Raw genomic sequence first — 26823 nt, 5'->3', positions numbered from 1 at the left:
TAAGTCTCTATGAGTTTTGCCACATCTTACCACTGGAATTTTTGCCCATTCCTCCTTGCAAAGCTGCTCCAGCTTCTTCAAGTTGGATGGTTTGCACTTGTGAACAGCAAGACTGACCACAGATTTTCTATTGGATTGAGGTCTGGGCTTTGACTAGGCCATTCCAACACATTTACATGTTTCCCCTTAAACCACTCAAGTGTTTGGGGTCATTGTCCTGCTGGAAGGTGAACCTCCGTCCTGGCCTCAAATATAAGATTTCCCTTTATTTGGCTACTTACAGGTTTTGCTGAAGAATATCCCTGTATGTAGCACCATCCATCTTTCCTTCAACTCTGACCAGTTTCCCAGTCCCGACTGCTGAAAAAACATCCCCACAGCATGATGCTGCCACCACCATGTGGTCACGGTGGGGATGGTGTTCTTTGGGTGATGTGATGTGTTGGGTTTGCGCCAGACATAATATTTTCTTTGATGGCCAAAAAGTAAAATTTTAGTCTTTTTAGACCAGAGCACCTTCCTCCATACATCAGACCAGAGCACCTTCCTCCATACATCAGACCTGAGGACCTTCCTCCATACATCAGACTAGAGCACCTTCCTCCATACATCAGACCAGATCACCTTCCTCCATATATCAGAACAGAGCACCTTCCTCCATACATCAGACCTGAGGACCTTCCTCCATACATCAGACCAGAGCACCTTCCTCCATACATCAGACCTGAGGACCTTCCTCCATACATCAGACCAGAGCACCTTACTCCATACGTCAGACCAGAGGACCTTCCTCCATACATCAGACCAGAGCACCTTCCTCCATACATCAGACCTGAGGACCTTCCTCCATACATCAGACTAGAGCACCTTCCTCCATACATCAGACCAGATCACCTTCCTCCATATATCAGAACAGAGCACCTTCCTCCATACATCAGACCTGAGGACCTTCCTCCATACATCAGACCAGAGCACCTTCCTCCATACATCAGACCTGAGGACCTTCCTCCATACATCAGACCAGAGCACCTTCCTCCATATATCAGACCAGAGGACTTTCCTCCATACATCAGACCAGAGGACCTTCCTCCATACATCAGACCAGAGCACCTTCCTCCATACATCAGACCAGAGGACTTTCCTCCATACATCAGACCAGAGGACCTTCCTCTATACATCAGAGCAGATCACCTTCCTCCATAAATCAGACCAGATCACCTTCCTCCATACATCAGACCAGATCACCATCTTCCATACATCAGACCAGATCACCTTCCTCCATACATCAGACCAGAGGACCTTCATCCATACATCAGAGAAGATCACCTTCCTCCATACATCAGAGCAGATCACCTTCCTCCATACATCTGACCAGATCACCTTCCTCCATACATCAGACCAGAGGACCTTCCTCCATACATCAGACCAGATCACCTTCCTCCATACATCAGATGAGAGGACCTTCCTCCATACATCAGACCAGAGCACCTTCCTCCATACATCAGACCAGAGCACCTTCCTCCATACATCAGACCAGAGCACCTTCCTCCATACATCAGACCAGAGCACCTTCCTCCATACATCAGACCTGAGGACCTTCCTCCATACATCAGACCAGAGCACTTTCCTCCATACATCAGACCTGAGGACCTTCCTCCATACATCAGACCAGAGCACCTTCCTCCATACATCAGACCAGAGGACCTTCCTACATACATCAGACCAGAGCACCTTCCTCCATACATCAGACCAGAGGACCTTCCTCCATACATCAGAGCAGATCACCTTCCTCCATACATCAGACCAGATCACCTTCCTCCATACATCAGACCAGATCACCTTCCTCCATACATCAGACCAGAGCACCTTCCTCCATACATCAGATCAGAGCACCTTCCTCCATACATCAGACCAGAGCACCTTCCTCCATACATCAGACAAGAGCACCTTCCTCCATACATCAGACCAGAGCACCTTCCTCCATATATCAGACCAGAGCACCTTCCTCCATACATCAGACAAGAGCACCTTCCTCCATACATCAGACCAGATCACCTTCCTCCATACATCAGACCAGATCACCTTCCTCCATACATCAGACCAGAGGACCTTCCTCCATACATCAGACCAGAGCACCTTCCTCCATACATCAGACCAGAGCACTTTCCTCCATACATTTTGGGAGTCTCCCACATGCCTTTTCACAAACTCACAACATGCCATTTTGTTTTTTGCTGAAAGTAATGTCTTTCTTCTGGCCACTCTGCCATAAAGCCCAACTCTATGGAGCGTACGGCTTATTGTCCTCCTATGTACAGATACTCCAGTCTCTGCTGTGGAACTCTGCAGCTCCTCCAGGGTTACCTTAGGTCTCTGTGCTGCCTCTTTGATTAAGGTCCACCTTGCCTGGTCTGTGAGTTTTGGTGTGCGCCCGTCTCTTGGCAGGTTTGCTGTTGTGCCATGATTTGATGGTGCTCCTAGGGAATCATCAAAGATTTGGATATATTTTTTTTATAACCTAACCCTGACTTGTACTTCTCAACAACATTGTCCCTTACTTGTTTGGAGAGTTCCTTGGTCTTCATGGCAGTGTTTGATTAGTGGTGCCTCTTGCTTAGGTGTTGCAGCCTCTGAGGCCTTTCAGAAAGGTGTGTCTATGTAATGACAGATCATGTGACACTTATGCCGCGTACACACGACCGGACTTTCCGTTCAAAAGGTCCAACGGTCTTCCCGACGGACTTCCGAATGAATGGACTTGCCCACACACGACCGGACTTTCTGTTCAAAAAGGTCCAACGGTCTTCCTGACGGACTTTCGACGGAGTTACGACAGACTTCCGAATGAATGGACTTGCCCACACACGAACGGACTAAAGTCCATTAGAAAGTCCGTTCATTTTGAACGTGATGACGTAAGACGGGACTAGAAAAAGGAAGTTCAATAGCCAGTAGCCAATAGCTGCCCTTGCATCGTATTTGGTCCATCAAACCAGCATACAGACGAATGGTTTTCCCAATAGGAATTTAGTTCGTTGGACAGATTTGAAACATGTTCGGATTATCCCACACACGATCGGAACATCTGACGGAATGATTCCGTCTGACCTATTCTGCCGAAAAGTCTGGTCATGTGTACACGGCATTAGATTGCACACAGGTGGACATCATTTCACTAATTATGTGACTTCTAAAGGTAATTGGTTTTACCAGAGCTTTTTATGGGCTTCATAACAAAGGGGGGTGAATACATACGCACATGACAATTATCAGTTTTTTATTTCAGATTTTTTTTTTTATGTATATATTTTTCTAATTTTACTTCACCAACTTTGACTATTGTGTTCTGATCCATCACATATAATTCATATTAAAAAAACAAAACAAAAAAAAACCCCATTGAACTAAAGGCTGTAATGTAACAAAATAGGTAAAAAGCCAAGGGGGTGAATACTTTTGCAAGGCACTGTAGTTCTTTTTTAATTTTCTGCTTAGCAACAGTGAGATCACCTGTTGCCAAACAGATTCACAGATTCACAGAGCTGTGTTCAGGGAAGCTCAGAGCCGATCACCGGGTGCCGGCGGTCAGTCATTTGCCAGGACCCGGTGACCGGTAGGTGCTGTGATGAATCAAAACACAGCCGGGCCGTCAGGTGCTCCTCCTTCCTGGAACAGCAGTAAAGCCACAGTGAGCGTTCGGCAGGTGGTTAATGGTCTGAACATTTACCGGGATTATTTTATAACTACGTTAAACATTAGCAGTGAATGCCAGTGCAGTGATTGTTCTTGGACTTACCAGATAAAAGTGTAGTGGCCATAACCCTTGGCAGGGTGGCCTTAACCTTCTGGGCTTACCAGTTACCTCCGCTTGGCTCATCCTTTCACGTCTAGGGGTTCCCAGGGTTGATACCCAGCAACTTTGGACGCCGACACCAATAAAGTCCTTTTGAAAGGTTTTTATTTGCAGGAGTAACGTCCACAGTTATTGTCCCTATGTTTTAATCTGTACCAGGACAGGTCCATCCAGTGCCCAGGGCAAGGATTCTGAACTGAGCCCGCCTCCTCTGCTCTTATACATGCCATAGAATGGGTATACCGCACCCGGTACCCATTCTCTGCCACCTTGCAGTCCATGGTTGGCATGAAGTGTGCACTGCACATGTGTGGACAATCACTTGCATTCTTTCTAGAAGGTAGTTGCACAGAAGATAGTAATATGCTTTGTGTCAGCTGAGGGCAGATGGGGTGCATAGTGTACATGTTGGGGTACAGGATGACAACAGGGGCTGTCAGAGCAGACCTGAAGCTGGGATCCACTGCTTGCTCGCCATGATCTGCTGCTTGGTGGGGTGAGGGGGATGCCACCCTCCACTACTGCGCACTGGGCAACTGTCCCTTCTGCCCACCCTGGTTGGGCTGGTAGTGTTTAAGGGATCTCCTATTTTGTTTTGTTTTGTTTAGATTCCTTAATTCAGTTCTGTTAAATTTGGTTGATTCGTTCAATTCCTATTCGGGATTCCTATTCAGAATTTGTTTTATGTCTTATTCAAATTTTCTTTGAATTTACCGTTTTTTTTTTTCATTTTAAAAAGTTTGAATCAATACACTTTGAAGCGGTTGAACCAAAATGTTTTTTTTTTTTTTATTTTTTTATTTTTTTAGATTTGAATGTGGCTAAGTGAACAAACAAAAGAAAAATCTTCATTAAATGATTACAATTACTCTAATCACTTTGTGCAAATTGCTGTACCTGTACATTCATACTTTGGCGCTAATTACCATTGTTATAGAAGCAGCTAGCTGCCATAACGCTGGTATTTTCAGGCACCGTGTGTGTTTCTCTTTGAGATAAAAGCGGTCTCTGTGGTGGATTCGCTGTAAGATCACTTTTATTGGTGGTGGGAGAGAGCCCCCCCCCCCACCACCCCGGCTGAGACCACCGCCTGTGGAAGGGAATTCCACATCCTTGCTGCCCTTACAGTAAAGAACCCTCTACGTAGTTTAAGGTTAAACCTCTCTTCTTATTTTAATGAGTGGCCACGAGTCTTGTTAAACTCTCTTCTGCAAAATAGTTTTATTCCTATTGTGGTATTTGTATATTGTACCAGTACGGTATTTATATATTGAAATCATATCCCCTCTCAAGCGTCTCTTCTCCAGAGAGAATAAGTTCAGTGCTCGCAACCTCATAACTAATATCCTCCAGACCCTTTATTAGCTTTGTTGCCCTTCTTTGTAGTCGCTCCAGAGGACTGGTGCCCAGAACTGGACAGCATCCGCCACTTACCAGGGTAACTTACCAGGGCCTTTGATAGCTCTGGAGATGACCACGTACGCTCTCCCCTCACTGCCTGGATGCCGAGCGGGGGCCATCTTCCCCTCACTCGGCATTGGAGGGCGGAAGCAACGCCAAATGTCACTTTTCTCCAATGCTCTTAAAGGGGATTTTTTTTTTTAAATTACATGATTTTTTTTTTTTTATTATTATTATTATTAATGCATTTTAGTGTAAATATGAGATTTGAGGACTTTTTGACCCCCCCCAGATCTCATATTAAAGAGGACCTGTCATGCTTTTTTTATCACAAGGGATGTTTACATTGCTTGTAATAGGAATAAAAGTGACTATTTTTTTTTTTTTAACAACTTCCCGACCGGCGCGCGCCCGTGTGCCGGTCGGGACCCCCATGAGTCCGGTCGCGGGTCCCGTGGACTCGATCTCTGCAGGCATACCCACGATCGTCTCACGGGGCGGCTGAAGGAGGCGATGCTGTTGTAAACAGCATCTCCCCATTCTGCCTAGCAACAAGTGAAGCTGATCTCTGCTCCATGTGATTGGAGCAGAGATCATTGTTCACTAAAAGAAAGCCCAACCCCCCACAGTTAGTAACACACCCCTAGGAACACTTAATCCCTACACTGCCACCCACTGGTTCACCCCTTCACTGCCAGTGTCATTTACACAGGAATCACTGCATTTGTATAGCACTGATTGCTGTATAAATGACAATGGTCCCAAAAATGTGTCAAAAGTGACCAATGTGTCCGCCATAATGTCGCTGATCACTGCCATTACTAGTAAAAAAAATAATAATATTAATAAAAATGCCATAAAACTATCCCCTATTTTGTAAACACTATAACTTTTGCGCAAACCAATCAATAATCACTTATTGTGATTTTTTTTACCAAAAATATGTAGAAGAATACGTATCGGCCTAAACTGGGGGAATTTTTTTTATATATATATATATTTTTGGGGGATATTTATTATAACAAAAAGTAAAAAATAATGCGTTTTTTTTTTCAAAATTGTCCCTGTATTTTTGTTTATAGCACAAAAAATAAAAACCGCAGGGGTGATCAAATACCACCAAAATAAATCTCTATTTGTGTGAAAAAAAATGACGTCAATCTTGTTTGGAAGCCACGTCGCACGACCGTGCAATTGTCAGTTAAAGTGACGCAGTGCCAAATCGCAAAAAGTGGTCTGGTCTTAAGCCAGCAAAATGGTCCGGGGCTGAAAGTGTTTGGCACAGCTTAAAAATAAAAAAAATAAAAAGGTAAAATAAATAAGAAAAAACATTAAAATTTTAATTAAAAAAAATTATACAATAAAATTTTAAAGCGTCTCATCCCGCCGAGCTTGCACGCAGAAGCGAACGCTACCCATTGGTAGCGGCAGAGGCGATCGCGTCCACTCCCCTCACTGCCTGGATGCGAATGAGGGGAAGATGGCCCCCCTGCTTGGCTTCTTAGCATTGCACTTCCGTCCAATGCTCTTAAAGGGGATTTTTTTTTGTTTATGACATTAATTTTTTGTTTTTGTTTTTTGTTTGTTTTTTTTTTGCATTTTAGTGTAAATATGAGATGTGAGGTCTTTTTGACCCACCCCCCCCAAATCTCATATTTAAGAGGACCTGTCATGCTTTTTTTTCTGTTACAAGGGATGTTTACATTTCCTGTAATAGAAATAAAAGTGACACCATTTATTTTTTTGTTCAAATCACACATGTGAGGTGTCGCCGCGATCCTTAGAGCGAGCACAATAATTCTAGCCCTAGACCTCCTCTGTAACTCAAAACTGGTAAAATGTAGACATTTTTAAAATGTTGCCTATGGAGATTTTTAAGTGTGAAAGTTTGTCGACATTCCACGTGACGTGTTGGGTATCAATTTACTCGGCGTAACCTTATCTTTCACAATAGAGGACAAAAAAATTGGGCTAACTTTACTGCTGTCTTATTTTTTAACTCAAAAAAGTGTATTTTTTTTCCAAAAAATTGCGCTTGTCAGACCGCTGCGCAAATACGGTGCGATTGACCCACATTTATTTCTCTAGGGCAGTGATGGCGAACCTTGGCACCCCAGATGTTTTGGAACTACATTTCCCATGATGCTCATGCCCTCTGAAGTGTAGTTGAGCATCGTGGGAAATGTAGTTCCAAAACATCTGGGATGCCAAGGTTTGCCATCACTGCTCTAGGGTGTCTGAAAAAAACAAAACCATATATGTTTGGGGGCTCTAAGTCATTTTCTAGCAAAAAAAATAAAAAATTTTAACTTGTAAACAACAAATCTCAAAACGATGCTTGGGGCTGAAGCGGTTAAATCACATTTTGGCTTAACAAAAACACCAATTATTTCCAAATGGTACTCAAAACACTAAAACACGCAGTCTTTGATTTCAGAAATATGTTTACAGTTCAAATTGGAATGGAATTCGATGTGAAATTCAAAATCGAATTTCAATTAGAATTTAGTTTCGTTATTCGGAGCATTCGATAAAAAAACGTTTGTATTGTAATTTGGGTATTCGGACATATCCGAATCTCCCAATAACGAAAAATGAACGAACCAATTAAACTTCAGGTTTTAGAATGGGAACAAAAACACAACAAGAATGGAGCTTTCATATAACTTCTCTGTGTATGTTATTTCAGATGATTTATATTTATTTATGCTATATATTGTTTTAAACAAGGACTATAAAATGACAAAAAGAAATATTGTTAATATTAAAAGGAAAAAAAAAATCTTTTACAATTTTCCTTTAGTTGAGCTACGAGACCCTCCATTCCCTTCACCAGTCATTAGCAACTCTTATCGTTGAACCACAGAACTCATTAAGATATAAAGATTTTAAAGGTGCCAAGTGCCTATCATCACAATCAATAATTATCCCAAATAATTGTCACAATCAATAATTATAAATAACAATCATCACAATCATTAATTATCCCAAATAATTGTCACAATCAATAATCATCAATAATAATCATCACATTCAATAATTATCCCAAAATATTTCTAAAAAATTGTATTTAAAAATTAGTATGCATTGATTTTGATGTACTACACACTTTAAGTTTTCAATGTTTTATGATGTTAAACTAATCAATAAATAATAACTTTTAGAAATATTTTGGGATAATTATTTAACATAAAGTTAGGCATTTGACACCTTTATCCCATTCACTTCCACTAATGGGTTTCATATCTGAGATACGCTCTTCTCTCCTCCATATCACATGCATCCCCTCCATGTTTCCCGGGATCCACGCTCCCATCGGTGGACCTAGGACAAGCATGGTGGTGGGTGCCTCCAGGTATGGGGGGTTGGAGGAGACCAACAAAGGTTATCCCCTCCATGTTTCCCAGGATCCACGCTCCCATCGGTGGACCTAGGACAAGCATGGTGGTGGGTGCCTCCAGGTATGGGGGGTTGGAGGAGACCAACAAAGGTTCATTCACTGCCCCCCCACCCCTCTGTGTCTGTCACTTTCCCTGGCCACTGTGGTCAGCTTTTTCCATGCTGAGCTAATCAAAATGACCACAGCTGAATGTCAGGTGGCTTTGGGTGCCATTGAGAAGGCGATGAGCTACAACTGATTGAGTTTACAAGTCATTTTTAAAATTCCTGACACATTGGTGTTACATCGTTCAAGTTGCACTGAGTAAAAACAGCTGTATATAAAAAAAAAAAAAAACTGTGCCTGTCTTCATTTCATGTTGCAAAGCAACAAAATGTTGTTGTTTTAAAACATGACCCTGTCCTCGTTATTGAGACATCTGGCATCTGTTAGACCCCAGATCTCCCGCCTGCCCTTAAAAAGCATCTGATCTAACTAAGATCAGTTTGTAACAGATGCTTTCCCAATCCAAAAACTGATTGGTCTCTGAGTGGCCTTTGCTTGCATTTATCCGGCCCATGGGGCACTATTTCATTCACGGACGCCAACAAAGAGGCACAGTTCCTCCCAATTAAACCGACAACGGGGCCCAATAAAACCAATGCTGGGGGACCATTCCTCTCAGTGACACCAAGATGGGGCACAGTTAATGTCACTGACACCAACAATGGGGCACAATTCCTCCCAATGACACCAAAGATTGGGCAACTTTCCTCCCATTGACACCAATGATGGGGAAAAATTCCTCCCAATGACAATAATGATGGGGAAAAATTCCTCCCAATGATGCCAATGATGGGAGACAACTCCTCTCAATGACACCAATGATGGGACACAGTTCCTCCCAATGACACCAACGATGGGGCAAAATCCCTCCCAATGACACCAATGACGGGGAAAAATTCCTCCCAATGATGCCAATGATGGGGCATAATTCCTCTCAATGACACCAATGATGGGGCAAAACTCCTCTCACTGACATGAATGATGAGGCACAATTCCTCTCACTGACACCAAAGATAGGACATTGTTTACTCCAATTGATGCTGGGTCATTTTCTACTCCTGATGGCCTCATTCTGCTCCCCCCCTAAAGTCTGAAGGACAGTAAACTTTGTATAGAAAGTTTGGAGACCCCTGTCTTAGGCCATAGAGATGATCAGGATGTCCAGCTCTATGGTAAGCCAGCAGAACCGTCGGCTTCAGTCCTGGGTTCTGCGGTGGGACAGGAGAGCCAAAAGAGGCAATGGAGGGTGGGGTGAAGGAGAGAGATGACTGTAAAAGTGATCCAGCAGCTAATCAGCCACTATGATTGATTTTACATTGTAGAGCATTGCCAGCTCTAAAAAAAAGGTACTGAAGTCATAACTACAGCCATGGCCCCGGTATAACCGCTCAAACTGCCACGGAGTACCAGTACTACTTGCAGCAAAAGGGTTACCATTCCTACCTGTTATTTATTTTGTGGTTCCGTATTTACTAGAAGGATGGTGCAACACACTTAAGAAAATATATCCCGATATACGGTTGAGTAAATAAGAAATCTCATTGTTGATTTGGATGAAAATTAAATGATTATTTTTAATTAAATTCAAAACCAGCAGTTGGGGCATCTTAAAAACAGAGAAATTGATTTACTAAAGGCAAACAGGTGGTATTGTTTGCAAGAGAATTTTCACTTAATTTAGTCAATGTGGTGACAATCCACTTTGCTAAGAATACTCAATCACATGCCAGGAAAACACCTGTGTTTTTCTTGCAGATGATTGGATGACGGAAGTGAGCAGAGCTTCTCCTATGAGTTTTCCATTGACCCAGAGCTGGACACCTCCAGTGCTGGAGTTCCGGGACACACAGATGTGTTCCAAACCAAGTGATAGATGTCAGCAGAGATGCACCTCATACACTTAGGAAAATTCCCTTGCAACGTAAACAGCTTATTTGTCTTTAGTATATCAACCTCAAGGTGTGTATTATAAGCTGATAGACTGACATTACAGTTTGGGCTGGATAAGAACTTCCCCTTTGATTTCATAGACTAGAGACTTCCAATTAATGACATTTCCATTGAAGTCACCATAAAGGGCTTTCTGTACATCTTCAGAAGTCAGGATATAATCCCACATGTGAACATCTCTTATTTCACCAACCAATGACTGCTTAGGATCAAACCCTCCACCAATAGAGTCTTGGTCCTGTCCCACAACAATGCTGGCTTCAGGTGTGATAGAAGACCCTTTCATTGAGGCTTTTCTTGGGCAGAGCTTTCCATTGACCCAAAGCTGGATCACTCCAGTATCGGAATCCCAAGTCACACAGATGTGCCTCCAGTCCAAAGTCTCCGAGTCCGTTTTAAAATGAGTGACTTCCTGGTTGACATGCATAGAAAAAGTGTTTGGAGGCTGTAAGTAGAAGAGAAAGGCGTTGTCCTTCCCGGGAGTAGCGAGAGAGAAGGTACTATAAGGACGGGAAAGGTCGGTATAAGAACTTAGACAGACGCTGACTTCCTGTAATGGTTTTGTAATTGTAGGTCTTAGAATGACATGAGCCGTGTTGGTTTCTTTGGGGAAGACGAAGACTTTGCCCTCCAAATCTAGGGAAGAAAACAGACAAAGATCATTACGAATACATATCAAAGCTTCACACGCTGAATAATGAAATCAGAATTTATTTAAAGGTACAAGAATCATAACTAAACAACAATTGGATACATTCATATATCTCAGGACAGAAGTTTTCTTCACTAAGAATCATCTTTTCAATTTTTTTCAGTTGTTGTAGTTACTCCATGAGAACGTTGATTCCTTGTCATGTGATTCTTCTCTTATAATTGTCATTGTCACCTCTCATTGTTGTTGTTCATGGCAAATAAATCATAATTGTTTACAGTTATTCTGTACCGAGCGTTGGAGGAGCTTATTTATATAGTGAAGATGGCACAAAAGTTCCACGCATGCTCGGAATCAAGCAGAAGGAGCCGCACTGGGCTATTGAACTTCCTTTTTCTCAGGCTCGTCGTACATCTTGTATGTCACTGTGTTCCCATGTTCATAATTGTTGGCCAACATTTGTGTGACCGTGTGTCAGAGAAGGACTTTGGCTGCCCATGCTCGCCATGCTATTGCGCTCATGCACGTCAGATTAGCAATTCAGTGGCCCGCGAGTGTGCGCATGGCGCACACGCTATGGCGTGGCTATTTTAGGCAGCTCTGGTGTCCAAACGGGTTGTTGGTTTGTTGTCAGCTTCCCGTTTGTGCCTGTTACCTGCTGTTTGCCTGATTGCCTGTTTTTGACCCAGACCATCCCTGACTACGCTGCTTTCATCCCCGATTGACCTTGGCTTCTTTAACGGACCTCTCCTTATCTGCCTCACAGACTTTCTGATTGATTACCTGGATTTGACCCTTGGCCTGCCTTACGGACTTCCTTGCCTGATTTCACAGATCTGACCTTTGGCCTGTTTCACAGACTTGCTATTCTGCTACCTGATTCCCTTTACCTCCGGGACTGTTTACTATCACGCACAGGATCATCAGCCAGATCCTGACTCCCAGTAAACCCACCACTCAGCTCCTTAGCTTCTTCAGGAAACTGCACCAGTTGGTGGCCAGTGCTTCTGCGTGCCACCCGCTCCCTTTATCACCTCCGGGGGACGGGGTGCGCGTAGTTGCAAGGGCTAACCGCTCTCGGCATCTCGGCCTTGGTAAGTACTTGTTGTGACACCGTGTATATGAAAGACAAGTTTGAGCCAACAATCTTCGAACAAAAATCCACTTTTTCATTGGCGGAAAGTCCGATCGTGTGTACACAGCATTAGATTCAAATCTTCCACCAAAAGAGTATTGGCCCTGCCCCAGAACAATTCTGGTTTCTGCGGGCTCCTATGGGTGGTGGGTTGCGGGCTCCTACAGGCGGTGGGTTGCGGGCTCCTACAGGCGGTGGGTTGCGGGCTCCTTCGGGCGGTGGGTTGCAGGTTCCTATGGGCAGCGGCGCCTGTGTCCTCTCTGCATCATGGTGGCTTCCGCTGTGTGGGTCTTCCCTGCTCCTGCTAGGTGCATAATAGGATCACCTGTCCTTTCAGCCATCAGGTGACCGATGTCAAAACCAGCTTCCTGATTAGCTGGGAGCAGGATCAGTGTTACAACAGCGAATATTGATTCGCTGTTGTAACACACCTGGGTGGGCTCTGAGCGCACTCTGTGTGACCCGAGCCCACCCTATATTGAAGACTATTAGAGCCTCTGGCTCTAATTGGTACTTAAAAATAAACAGCCCCTCCACATTGGAATCCATGCGTCGGTGTCCCAAAAGGGGCCAGATGCATAGATATGGGAGGAGATGATGGACAGGAGGGGCAGCGCCCGTGCGCCCTTAATGAACAGGCCGCCACTGGATTTTATATGACCAGTTGTGGTTGTGAATTTTTCGATCCTATCAGAGATATACCTGCAATTTGAAAGCCCCCATTATGGTCCGAGCAGTATGTATAAGACGTTGTCCTATCAAAAAAATGTCCAATACCGGTCCACCACTCTTTGCAGACTAATTGCTGAGTGATCTATATGGACATCTGAAACACCTCTACCCCGAACAAGCCATCTGTCTCTGTAGGGCTGAACTCATGGCTTAGACCTCACCCAGCCCCCGGCTCTCCTATGGAACTCAATGATCTAAGGGCTGTCATTCGGTGAGCAGAGCAGCCGATGGAAAGAGCTCAGATCTTCCTTGTGGAACCTCTTTAAATAAAGGAATAATGGAAAAGCGGAGAAGAATCTGAATATTACACATTGTTTATTTCCACTAGCAGTAGGTGTGAGCACTGAGCAGGTTCTACCACTTACCTTCCTGTGCAAGAGACGCGGGGACCACCAACAGCAACACCACAACACTCAGCTCCATCTCTCTGAGAACATATAAAATGAATTTAAAAAAATGAATATCTTTCTTAACCACCTCCGTCCCAAGCCAATTCTGACACTTCGCTCCTACATCATGTAAAACTCATCATTACTAAGAAGCCGAAACATTATATACATATTGCGCAGCAACTTTTCAAATGCAATTTTTTGTGAGGAAAAATGAATTAAAAAACAAAACACTAAAGCTAGCCCTATTTTGTTTATATAATGTGAAGGATGATTCTATGCCGAGTAAATAAATACCTAACATGTCATGCTTTAAAATTACGCACACTGGTAGTATGGCGCAAAACTGCGATACTTAAAACTCTCCATAGGCTACGCTTTAAAAAAGTTTAAGGGTTACCAGTTTAGAGCTACACAGGAGGTCTTGTACTGGAAGTATCGCTCTCACTAACATTCAGCGGCGATACCTCACATGTGTGGCTTGAACGCTGTTAACATATGTGGGCGAGACGTACGTATGCATTCACTGGACCCCGGAGATCCGTCGCTGGATAGCAAGAGTGGATTAGCACCGCTGGAATCTTTTTTTTATTTTTTTTTATTTTTAATAAAGGAATTTTTCAAAAGTGTGTTTGTCTTATTTAACCATTTTGACACTTTCTTTGTGAAATGGTAGGGGTACTTTTGTACCCCCTTACCATTTCAAACAGGGGGGGTGGGATCTGGGGGTCCCCTTGTTAAAGGGGGCTTCCAGATTCTGATAAGCCCCCCGCCCGCAGACCCTCACAACCACCGGCCAGGGTTGTGAGGATGAGGCCCTTGTCCTCATCAACATGGGGACAAGGTGCTTTGAGGGGTCACAGACCCCCAAAGCATCCTCCCAATGTTGAGGTTATGTGGCCTGGTACAGTTCAGGAGGGAAGGGGGGCCGCTCTCTCGTCCCCCCCTCTTTTCCTGTGGCCTGCCAGGTTGCATGCTCGGATAAAGGGTCTGGTATGGATTTTTAGGGGGACCCTCACGTCAATTTTTTTTTAAATTTGATGCGGGGTTCCCCTTAATATCCATATCAGACCTGAAGGGTCTGGTATGGATATTTAGGGGGACCCCCACGTCAAATTTTTTTTAAAATTTGACACAGGGTTCCTCTTAATATCCATGTCAGACCTGAAGGGCCTGGTAATTGAATTTAGGGGAACCTCCACGCTTTTTTTTTTTTTTTATCAATGAATGAATGAATTGTCAGCTAATACAGAGAACACACATTGAGTGTTCTCTGTATTACGGGGAGCCGACAATTTAGCCGCAAGTGATTTTAAAAGACTTTTTTTCCTGCACAAATGACACTTTGTGCAGGGACAGTTCTAAGCACCAGAAACATGTGCCCCTTCACAGGCATACTATAGATACCCCCCCAGCTACAAAATTTAAAGGAATATTACACTTTTATTGTTTCACTTTAATCATTATTAAAATCACTGCTCCTGAAAAAACGGCTGTTTTTAAAACTTTTTTTTGCATTGATCCATGTCCCCTGGGGCAGGACCCGGGTCCCCAAACACTTTTTAGGACAGTAACTTGCATATTACCCTTTAAAATGAGCACTTTAGATTTCTCCCATAGACTTGTACAGGGTGTTCCGGCTTTTCGAATTTGCTGCGAACAGCCCAAATTGTTCACTGTTTGCTGAACAGGCGAACAGGCAATGTTCGAGTAGAACATGAGTTCGACTCGAACTCGAAGCTCATCCCTATACGCGGCATAATACTCATATTTGCATTTATGGGTGTCTACCAAGGAATCCTTGAAATATCTTTCCGGTCTCAGGGAACCCTCTGCTAAAAGTGACTATATCTACAACTCATGATACATTAGTGTGAAGGTCAGTGGGAAGAATGCCCCTTACACTTGTGGTCATTGGGAAGAATTACCCCCTTATAGATTGCTAAAACGTTCAAAAGGGGCCAATGGAAACTTATCTGAGAGGCAAAAATTGCTCATTGCTCAAGGAACCCCTAGTCACCTTTAGAGGAACCCTAGGGATCCATGGAACCCTGGTTGAGAAACCCTGTTCAATATAAACAAGCAGGACTTGTCACACTGACAGTGGAATCATCGTGGTGAAGGACCCACTGACTGTCACCACTGGACACCATCACTGAGACTAGCGAGATCTTCACACATCTACTCTGCTGGGAAGACTCCATAAATAGGGAGCGCATGTGATGATGCAGTGGTCAGCAAAAGATCCATTTTGATAAATCCAGCTCCGCGCGGGTTTCCCGTCCTACAGAGAGACCCGAGAGACCAGCGGGAATGTCCACCGCCTGGCCGGAGACCCGTAAAAAAAAAAAAAACAGGTCTCTGAGGTAGTAACCTGGAAGTGACGTCACAATGTCACTTCCCCTTTACTCAGCAGCCAATGGCACATACCTAAATTGCCCCCGCAAATCTAAACAATGTTCACATGACACATGTGATTTACAGACCTCCTCTGGAACGCTAAACAGGTAACCGCTAAAATTTTTAAACCGTCGCCTATGGAGATTTTTAAGTACAGCAGTTTGTCGCCATCCCACAGTTTTAAAGCGTGACATGTTGGGTATCTATTTGCTCGGCGTAACATCATCTTTCACATTATACAACAAAAATTGGGATAACTTTACTGTTTAGTTTTTTTTTTTTTTATTCATTGAAGTCTATTTTTTTCCCCAAAAAAATTAGTTTGAAAGACTGCTGCGCAAGTACAGTGTGACATAAAATATTACAATGGCCGCCATTTTATTCTTTAGGGTCTCTGCTAAAAAAAAATATATATATATATATATATATATATATATATATATATATATATATATATATATATATATATATATATATAAAGTTTTGGAGTTCTAAGTAATTTTCTAGCAAAAAAAAAAATACTGCTTTAAACTTGTAAGCAACAAATGCCACAAATAGGCCTGGTCCTGAAGTGGTTAAATAAAACGCAATTTTTTTTTATTAATACAAATCGATAAAAATGTCTCACAAAATAATATAAAACACGCACAATAAAAATATATGTCTTATAACAATGCTTTACCCTGATATGTCTATGCATTTTACAGTTATACTGCCTCCTCAGGACTTCAGTGCCTTGAAAAAGTATTCATACCCCTTGAAATTTCCCACATTTTGTTGATTTACAACCAAAAACGTAAATGTATTTTATTGGGATGTTATGGGATAGACCAACACAAAGTGGCTCATAATTGTGAAGTGGAAGGAAAATGATAAATGGTTTTCACATTGTTTTTACAAATAAATATGTGAAAAGTGTGAAGGGCATTTGTTAATACTTTGTAGAACCCCCTTTCTCTGCAATTACAGCTGCAAGACTTTCTGGGGATGGTATGGATTTTGGGGGGGCACCTACGCCATTTTTTTGTAAAATTTGGAGCAGGGTTCCCCCCGAAGGGCCTGGATGGAATTTTCGGGGGGCCCCCACGCATTTTTTATTTTTATTTTGATTCGGGGTTTCCCTTAGTATTCATACCAGACCCAAAGGGCCTAGTAATGGACTGGGGGATCCCATGCTCTTTTTTTTCAATTATCCGTATCTATATTGCTGAGACCCAACAATACATTACAGCCGCCATCAGTTTTAAATGACAATTTTGCTTTTAGAAATGTAATTTTGCTGTGGTATTGTTCTAAACACGGTAAAAATTCACCACTTTACAGGCATATTAGAGACACCCCCCAGGTACGAAATGTAAAGGAATATTTCATTTTTATTGTTTCACTTTAAGCATTATTAAAATCACTGCTCCCGAAAAAATGGCTTATGACTTTCTTTCACCAATGTCTTTCTTCTTGTCACTCTTCCATAAAGGGCAGATTTGTGGAGAGACGACTAATAGTTGTCCTGTGGACAGATTCTCCCCGCTGAGCTGTGGATCTCTGAAGCTCCTCCAGAGTTACCATGGACCTCTTGGCTCTTCTCTGATGAATGCTCTCCTTGCCCGGTATGGTCAGTTTAGGTAGATGGCCATGTCTTGGTAGGTTTGCAGTTGTGCCATACTCTTTCCATTTTCCGATGATGGATTGAACAGAGCTCCGTGAGATGTTCAAAGCTTGGGAGATTTTTTTTTCATAACCTAACACTGCTTTATACTTCTCCACAACTCTATCCCTGACCTGTCTGGTGTCTTCCTTGGCCTTCATGATGCTGTTTGTTCATTAAGGTACTCTAAGAAACCTCTGAGGGCTTCACAGAACAGCTGTATTTATACTGAGAATTAGGGCATTAGTCTCTGACTGTCTCCTGTACCATGCCTTTAGTCCCTGACTTTCTCCTGTACCATGCCTGCAGTCTCTGACTGTCTCCTGTACCATGGCTGCAGTCTCTGACTGTCTCCTATACCATGCCTTTAGTCCCTGACTGTCTCCTGTACCATGCCTGCAGTCTCTGACTGTCTCCTGTACCATGCCTGTTGACTCCTCCTTCCCTCTATCAGTTGTCACCTCTGCCCCCATGTCTCCCAATAACCCTTCTATCCCCATCCCCCACCCCCAGTGATCACAGCCTTTTCCATCTAAACTCTCCCACCCCTCAATCCCTATTTCACCCCATCTTCAACTACCTTGACCTCACTTACCCCTCCCTTCCGACCCTGCCATCACCCGGCTCCCAAACAACAACCCCCCGCCACCTCCCAAACCACCCCTCTTCGTAGGCGATAGGTATTGGTACTTGGTATCGGCGGGTACATGATGTCAAGTATTGGTACTCTTACTCGGTGTCAAAAAAGTGTCATCAGTGCATCCCTACTGAGAATTAATGACACACAGGTGGACTCTACTAATTAGGTGACTTCCGAGGGCAATTGGTTCCACAAGATTTTAGTTAGGGGTATCAGAGTAAAAGGGGGCTGAATACAAATGCCCCCCCCCCCCCACACACACTTTTCACATATTTAATTATATCATTTATCATGTTCCTTCTGCTTCACAATTATGAGCCACTTTGTGTTGCTCTATTACATAAAATCCCAATAAAATATATTTATGTTTTTGGTTGTAACATGACAAAATGTGGGAAATGTCAAGGGGTGTGAATACTTTTTCAAGGCCCTGTATATCCAGGAGTATACATGTATCATATGTTTTTTCTTTGCCAAAAAATTAGCAACCCCCCCCTTTCGCATTGAAATAGTGAATGTGTTCCCTGATATAAAAGTCGCCCTTCCACAGTGTCCTCTCCTCTCCTATCCCAGCAGTGGCTGAGCTCAGAGGTGACCTTCCTTCTTAAGGCCCCGTTCACACCTCAGCGTTTTGTAGCTCGAACCTCTCATAGAAATGAGAGGTTCAATAATGGAAACGCGCCATTTGCCTGTTTTTGTGCGCATGCACTCGTTTTGTGGTGCTTTTTTAGCGCAATTTTCCGCTCAAATTAAAAAAATAAAATAGTAATAATATATGAATAAATGAAAAATAAATACACAAATAACTAAAAAGTAGTAGTAGTAGTAACCTAATAAAAAAAAAATGTATAATGAATAATAATAAAAAATAAATTAAAGATAATGGAAAAGCAAAAAAAAGCTGTAAGCCCCCGTACACACATGGTCGGACATTCCGACGGAAAATGTCCGATCGGACCGTGTTGTCGGATAATGTGTGGGCTCCATCTAACTTTTTCCGTTGGAATGTCTGACCAACAAAGTTTGTGAGCTGGATATAAAGTTTTCCGACAACATGATCCGATCGGACTTCATCCGTTCGTTTGTAGAGATTTCCGATCGGACAAAGTGCCACGCATGCTCAGATCAAATTACGGGACCAGAGCTATTGGCTACTAGCCTGAACGTAGTCCCGTCCTAACGAACGGACGTCATCATGTTCTGAATGATCGGATTTTCTGACAACTTTGTCTGACCGTGTGTATGCAACACCAGTTTAGGACAAAATCCCTTGGAAAAAAATCCAACAGATTTTGTTGTCGGAATGTCCGACCGTGTGTACGGGGTATAATACCTAGCAACAAATCATGCAACAGATAATAGGGTTTTCTATTGGCTAATAAAAAAACGCCAAAGCTCAAAAACGTATGAAAACACGCAAGTCACACATAAAAATAGATGGAAAAAAAAAAACGCTGGAAAATTGCTTACAGACACAGCACTTAGGTGTTGGGTTCCTGACTGACCTGACCTGACCTCTGACTTTAATATTGTTGGTCACCGGCCGGAATCAAGAATTATTCAAATATCAGATTTTTCTCATCTTTATCCTTATCCAGAACAATCACACCTATTCAGCTTAGTTCCCCAGCTTTGTGTTACCTGCGATCTCTGTGTACGGTGTTGTTGGTCTGGTTGTAGCCTTCTCCTTTGTGGAGTCTCAAAAGGTCCTCCTGATAATGGTGAGATGAGAGGATGGAGGGGTGTTATTAAGTCTCTTCATCGTAAGAAACTCCTCCTCCTCCGACCTCCATCAATGAGATCAACATTATGGAGGAGAAGTTAGCATGGAGGATAGAGTTACGTCTTCAATCTTATTACTTGTATTTCCTGTATAACCTTCACTTAAGTTTTTGTCCAGAGGATTATTGCACAAAAGCACAGGAAATCAAACAATACTCCTGGGAAACAATAAGGACAAATGGCAAAATAAACAGTTCTCGGAAGACAGATAATTAAGACGATATATAATATCTTAGTGGTCAGGTTTTGTTTAAAAACACATATTCTTGCCAGTTAGAGATGGGCCAAAATCCCCCCAGTTTGGTTTGCATCAGAACGCCTGGACAGAGAAAAAGTTCTGACCTGAACAGCGAACCCCATTGAAGTCTATGGAAACCCAAACTTGAAAAATAAAAAGTCCCCGTTTTTAAGGCTTATGTGCAAGTTATTGGCCATAAAAAAGATATGGGGATCTGGGTACTGCCCTGGGGGGACACAACATTTTTTTGAAAAAAGATCGTTTTTACAGGAGCAGTGATTTATATTAACAATCAAATATAAAAAAAATCCCTTAAATATAGTGCATGGGGGTCCCCTAATGCCGCGTACACACGAGCGGACTGTATGGCCTACTTAGTCCGTCATACAATCCGACAGACAGTCCGTCGTACTTTCCACTGAACGGACTTGACCACACACGGATGCCCAAACAGTCCGTTGAAAGCTTGCGCGATGACGTATACAGTACGTACGACGGGACTAGAAATAGGAAGTCCAATACACAGCAATGCCCTGTAAATCCTTTCTGGGCATGCGTCATACTTAGTCCGTCCGACTAGCATACTGACGAGCGGATTGTCCGCTGAAACCAAAGTATGACGGACAGAATTTTGAAAAATCCGAAATACTTAGTATGCCGGACTGCACGCTGAAAAAGTCCGCTGAAGCCCACACACGAGCGGACTGTCCGCTGAAATGTGTTTCGACAGACTAAGTAGGCCATACAGTCCGCCCGTGTGTACGCGGCATTAGTCTTCCTGTAAAGTGGCCAATCTGTCTCATGTATAGAACCTGCTGCAGCAAATGGACATTTCTAAAGAAAAAAAAAAACAGTGAATGAAATGACATTTAAATTGGCGGCAATAGAAAAAATGGCATGGAGGTCCCTCCCAATCCATTCCGGGCCCAAATCCGAGCATGCAGCCTGGCAGGTCAGAAAAAGTGGGGGACGAGCGAACGCCCCGCCCCCTCCCCCAACCATTCCAGGCCACTTGCCCTCAACATGAGGGGGTGCTTTGGAGCTGGGTTGGCTCTAATGTTGATGGAGAGATGGGGCCTCTTCCCAACAACCCTGGGCAGTGGTTGCGGGGGTCTGTGGGCAGGGGGCTTGTCGGAATCTGGAAGCCCCTTTTAACAAGGGGGCCCCTAGATTCCAACCCCCATGTGAATGAGTAGGGGTACATAGTACCCCTACTCATTCACCCAAAAAAATTAAAATAAATGTAAACAGGAGGCAGTTTTTGACAATTGCTTTATTAAAAATTAAAAAACATATCCCCCGATGTAGATCCATCATCAATCACTGCCACCACTGCCACCACTGAAAAAAAATAAAAATGCTCCGCCATCAACTAAGGCAAACTGCCAACCTGGCAAAGTCACTTGGTGCCACTGCCCCAGCATGTACCAGTCAGTGATGTCACAAGAGCAGGTGGTGTCACCAGGCGACCTTGCCAAGGGGCTTCGCCCCTTACCTATATATGAACTGTCAAACGGCAAGCCAAGCATTTGGCGGTTTAGCTTAGTTGATGGTGGAGTGTTTTTTATTTTTTTTTGGTTAGTGGTGTGGCAGCATCTTGATTGAAGATGGATCTACATCAGGGGACATTGTTTTTATTTTTTTCAATAAAAATATTATTTTTTGGTGAATGGGTAGGGGTACTATGTACTCATACTCATTCACATAAGGGGGTGGGATCTGAGGGCCCCTTGTCATTGGGGGCTTCCAGATTCCAATAAGCCCCTGCCCAAAGACCCCCACAACCACAGCCCAGGGTTGTGAGGAAGAGGCCCTTGTCCCCATTAGCATGAGAACAAGGTGCTTTGGGGTGGACAGGACAGAGCCCCCCTGCCCTAATGCACCCACCCCCTATATTGAGGGCATATGATCTGGTATTATTCTGGTTCCTGACCTGCTGGGCTGCATGCTCGGGTAAGGGTCTAGTATGGATTTTGGGTAAGACCCCACACCGTTTTTGTTAATTTTGGTGTGGGGTTTCCCTCAAAAAACCATACCAGACCCGAAGGCACTACGTCACTTTAACTGACTATTGTGCAGTTGCGCGATGTTGAACTCAAACAAAATTGATTTCTTTTTTTCCCCCACAAATAGAGCTTTATTTTGGTGGTATTTGATCGCCTCTGCGGTTTTTATTTTTTGTGCTTTAAACAAAAAAAATACAGACTATTTTGAAAAAGCAGCAATATTTTTTACCTTTTGTTATAATAAATATCCCCCAAAAATATATAAAAAAAAACAAATTTCTTCATCAGTTTAGGCCGATATGTGTTCGTCTACATATTTTTGGTAAAAAAAACGCAATAAGCGTATATGGATTGATTTTCGCAAAAATTATAGCATGTACAAAATGCAGCAAAACTGATTTTTTTTTTACTAGTAATGGCGGCAGTCTGCGATTTTTATTGGGATTGTGACATTGCGGTGGACAGATCGGACACTTTTCAGTAGGAACAACAGATCGCTCTCCTCATCCCTGACAGAACAGAGATCTGTCTGTTTACATTGACAGAACTTCGTTTTCTCCTTCTCAGGAGCAATCGAGGGTAGCCGACCACGCCCACAGGCTCCTACATCACGCGACGGGCACGAGCGCCCTATACTCCATAAAGCGTTTCACGCAGGAGTGCCATTCTGCCACCATCAATCGACGACGGCCGGTCAACAAGTGGTTAAGGACAAGTGTCCACCTTCCTTTGTAATTTATATATCCACTTCCCGCCTGCTGTAGGTCATATGGCATCCTGGACTTTGAGTGGAGTTATCTGGATGATGGGTGCAGCTGCAGGCATCATTCAGATATATTTTTTTTTCAGCCGGCGAATCTACACCATAAAAACAATCGGAGGCTGTTCAGCTGCTTGATTGTTCTTACAGGCAGTGGGAGGGGGCGTACCCCCCTCTCCCGCTACCCTCTAGTACTTCTACTGGCTTGCCCATGCGAACGGCGAGCCAGATAAGGAATTCCGTTGGCGGCTGAAGCTCAACATAGAGAATACAGTGAACCAGATGGTCGCCGGCAGTCTTTGGAGGTCGGGCAGAACGTAATGACCAATTTTTGAGGGGGCACAAACAAACTGAAAAATACTGAAACATACTGAAACAAAAACATCAAACGCAGCTAATGTGCCCATCAAATGCAGCTACTGTGCCCATCATATGCAGCCACTGTGCCCATCATATGCAGCCACTGTGCTCATCATATGTAGCCACTGTGCCCATCATATGCAGCCATTGTGCCCATCATATGCAGCCACTGTGCAGCCACTGTGTCAATTATATGCAGCCACTGTGCCCATCAAATTTAACCACTCTGTCCATGAAATGCAGCCACTGTGCCCATGAAATGCCGACTCTATACCCATCAATTGCAGCTACTGTCCCCATCATATACAGCCTCTGTGCCTTATCAATTGCAGCCACTGTGCCCATGAAATGCAACCACTCTGCCCATCAAATGCAGCCACTGTGCCCATCATATGCAGCTACTGTGCCCATGAAATGCAGCCTCTGTGCCTTATCAATTGCAGCCTCTGTGCCCCATCAAATTTAACCACTCTGTCCATGAAATGCAGCCACTGTGCCCATGAAATGCCAACTCTGTACCCATCAATTGCAGCTACTGTCCCCATCATATACAGCCTCTGTGCCTTATCAATTGCAGCCACTGTGCCCATGAAATGCAACCACTCTGCCCATCAAATTCAGCCACTGTGCCCATCATATGCAGCTACTGTGCCCATGAAATGCAGCCTCTGTGCCCATCAATTGCAGCTACTGTGCCCATCATATGCAGCCTCTGTGCCTTATCAATTTCAGCCACTGTGCCTATCATATGCAACCACTCTGCCCATCAAATGCAGCCACTGTGCCCATCATATACAGCTACTGTGGCCATGAAATGCAGCCTCTGTGCTCAGCATATGCAGCTACTGTCCCCATGAAATGCAGCCTCTGTGCCTTATCAATTGCAGCCTCTGTGCCCCATCAAATTTAACCACTCTGTCCATGAAATGCAGCCACTGTGCCCATGAAATGCCAACTCTGTACCCATCAATTGCAGCTACTGTCCCCATCATATACAGCCTCTGTGCCTTATCAATTGCAGCCACTGTGCCCATGAAATGCAACCACTCTGCCCATCAAATTCAGCCACTGTGCCCATCATATGCAGCTACTGTGCCCATGAAATGCAGCCTCTGTGCCCATCAATTGCAGCTACTGTGCCCATCATATGCAGCCTCTGTGCCTTATCAATTTCAGCCACTGTGCCTATCATATGCAACCACTCTGCCCATCAAATGCAGCCACTGTGCCCATCATATACAGCTACTGTGGCCATGAAATGCAGCCTCTGTGCTCAGCATATGCAGCTACTGTGCCCATGAAATGCAGCCTCTGTGCCTTATCAATTGCAGCCTCTGTGCCCCATCAAATTTAACCACTCTGTCCATGAAATGCAGCCACTGTGCCCATGAAATGCCGACTCTGTACCCATCAATTGCAGCTACTGTCCCCATCATATACAGCCTCTGTGCCTTATCAATTGCAGCCACTGTGCCCATGAAATGCAACCACTCTGCCCATCAAATTCAGCCACTGTGCCCATCATATGCAGCTACTGTGCCCATGAAATGCAGCCTCTGTGCCCATCAATTGCAGCTACTGTGCCCATCATATGCAGCCTCTGTGCCTTATCAATTTCAGCCACTGTGCCTATCATATGCAACCACTCTGCCCATCAAATGCAGCCACTGTGCCCATCATATACAGCTACTGTGCCCATGAAATGCAGCCTCTGTGCCTTATCAATTGCAGCCTCTGTGCCCCATCATTTGCAGCCACTGTGCCCCATAAATTGCAGCCTCTGTGCCCATCATATGCAGTCACTGTGTCCCCCCCGCTCGCTCGCTGTCTGACCGGCACTTACTCCATCTTGGTGGCGGGTCAGGCAGCGAGTGACAGCGGCGAGCTGTGCGACAGGTAGCGTGGGTCAGGCGATGGCTCCTGTATCCTCCGTGCATCTCTTCTTAACTCCTGCTAGCTGGCCAATGGGATCACCTGGGCCTTCAGCCAATCAGGTGATCGGTATTAGACCCATGCCTCCTGATTGGCGGAGACGCGGTTCGGTGTTAGAAAAGCAAAATATTAATGTGCTTTTCTAACATGCATGGGTGGACTGCGAGTGCAATGCTCTGCGCTCCAAGTCCACCTTTTTTTTAAGCCTGTTAGATCCTATGACTCTAATCAGGTGCTGCAAAAAACACCCCCATCCCCTGGAATTCAAGCGCCCGGAATTCGAAAAGGGGCCGGACGCCTGAATAGGGGGTGGCAGCAGCAGCCATGGATAGATTCATGCAATGCATTGCAATGCATGAATCTATCCATTTGTCATATAGGGGACGGTGTGACAGAGGGGGCAGCGCCTAAACACCCTTAATGGACGGGCCGCCCCCCATTATGACGTCATGTCCGGCCCTGACAAATGTAACCACTGCTGTGTACTCTGTTGAAAAGGCTGAGATTGATTTTTGTTTTGTTTTTTTGTTTTTTTGATCTCAGTCTTTCCAGCCTAGGTGTCTCCATAAAGAGGAACTGTTATGCTCTATTCCTTCCTATTACAATGGATGTTTACAATAAAAGTGATAAAAAAAAAAAATAAAGGGTAAAAAAATTAAAAAATAAACAAACAACAACAAAAAAAAAAAAGTTAAAGCGCCTCCCGTCCCCCGCATCCTCGCACTCAGAAGCCAACGCATACATATGTAAATGTCGTTCAAACCACACATGTGAGGTATCACCACAAACGTTAGAGCGAGAGCAATAATTCTAGCACTAGACCTGCTTTGTAACTCTAAACATGTAACTTGTAAAAAAAAAAATTTAAAGCGTTGCCTATGGAGATTTTTAAGTACAGCAGTTTGGCGCCATTCTACGAATGTGCGCAATTTTAAAGAGTGACATGTTAGGTGTCTATTTACTCGGCGTAACATCATATTTCACATTATACAACAAAATTGGGCTCACTTTACTGTTTTTTTTTTTTTATTTATTTACGAAACCGTTGTGTTTCCAAAATAAACGCATTTGAAAAATTGCTGCGCAAATACCGTGTGGCATAAAAAGTTGCAACATGTTATTTTATTCCCTAGGGTCTCTGCTTTAAAAAAAAAACAAAAAAAAACATATATAATGTTTGGGGGTTCTGAATAATTTTCTTGCAAAAATAAAATTATAATTTTTACATGTAGGAAAGGAGTGCCAGAATTGGCGCGGTATTGGAGTGGTTAAACATTCTTCATCCTGAGAGATTGTCTGTCCATGGCTCTATATAATAAAAATATTATTATTTATGTCATCAATATATAAAAACCTTATATAAATTTTGCAAAAAACAAAACAAAAAAAACGTTACACCAATACAGTAATAACAGTGTTCAGCCAGTTACTGATCAGAAAAGGCTCAAAAACAAATGTATAAACAAAGCCAAGAAAATGTTGCAATTAAAAATACAGCAATAA

At 43.5% G+C, this 26823-nt stretch overlaps 1 protein-coding gene across 1 annotated transcript; it reads right to left on the bottom strand.

Moving 5' to 3' along the window:
• Positions 1-7934: 7934 nt before the first annotated feature.
• Positions 7935-20048, bottom strand: LOC143961860 (C-reactive protein-like). Its single transcript, XM_077471196.1, has 3 exons — positions 19884-20048; positions 13534-13595; positions 7935-11285 (listed from the first exon to the last, which is right to left on the bottom strand). Exons 2-3 carry the CDS (start codon positions 13589-13591, stop codon positions 10687-10689), a joined length of 657 nt encoding a protein of 218 aa, XP_077327322.1. The 5' UTR covers positions 13592-13595; positions 19884-20048; the 3' UTR covers positions 7935-10686.
• Between the last annotated feature and the right edge of the window lie 6775 nt (positions 20049-26823).

The sequence above is a fragment of the Lithobates pipiens genome, unplaced genomic scaffold, assembly GCF_037356315.1.
Source record: "Lithobates pipiens isolate NorthernLeopardFrog02 unplaced genomic scaffold, aLitPip1_a1.2 Scaffold_8, whole genome shotgun sequence".
Classification (NCBI taxonomy): Eukaryota; Metazoa; Chordata; class Amphibia; order Anura; family Ranidae; genus Lithobates; species Lithobates pipiens.
The sequence above is the reverse complement of the archived record's forward strand: the minus strand, read 5'-3'. Positions and strand labels throughout refer to the sequence as shown.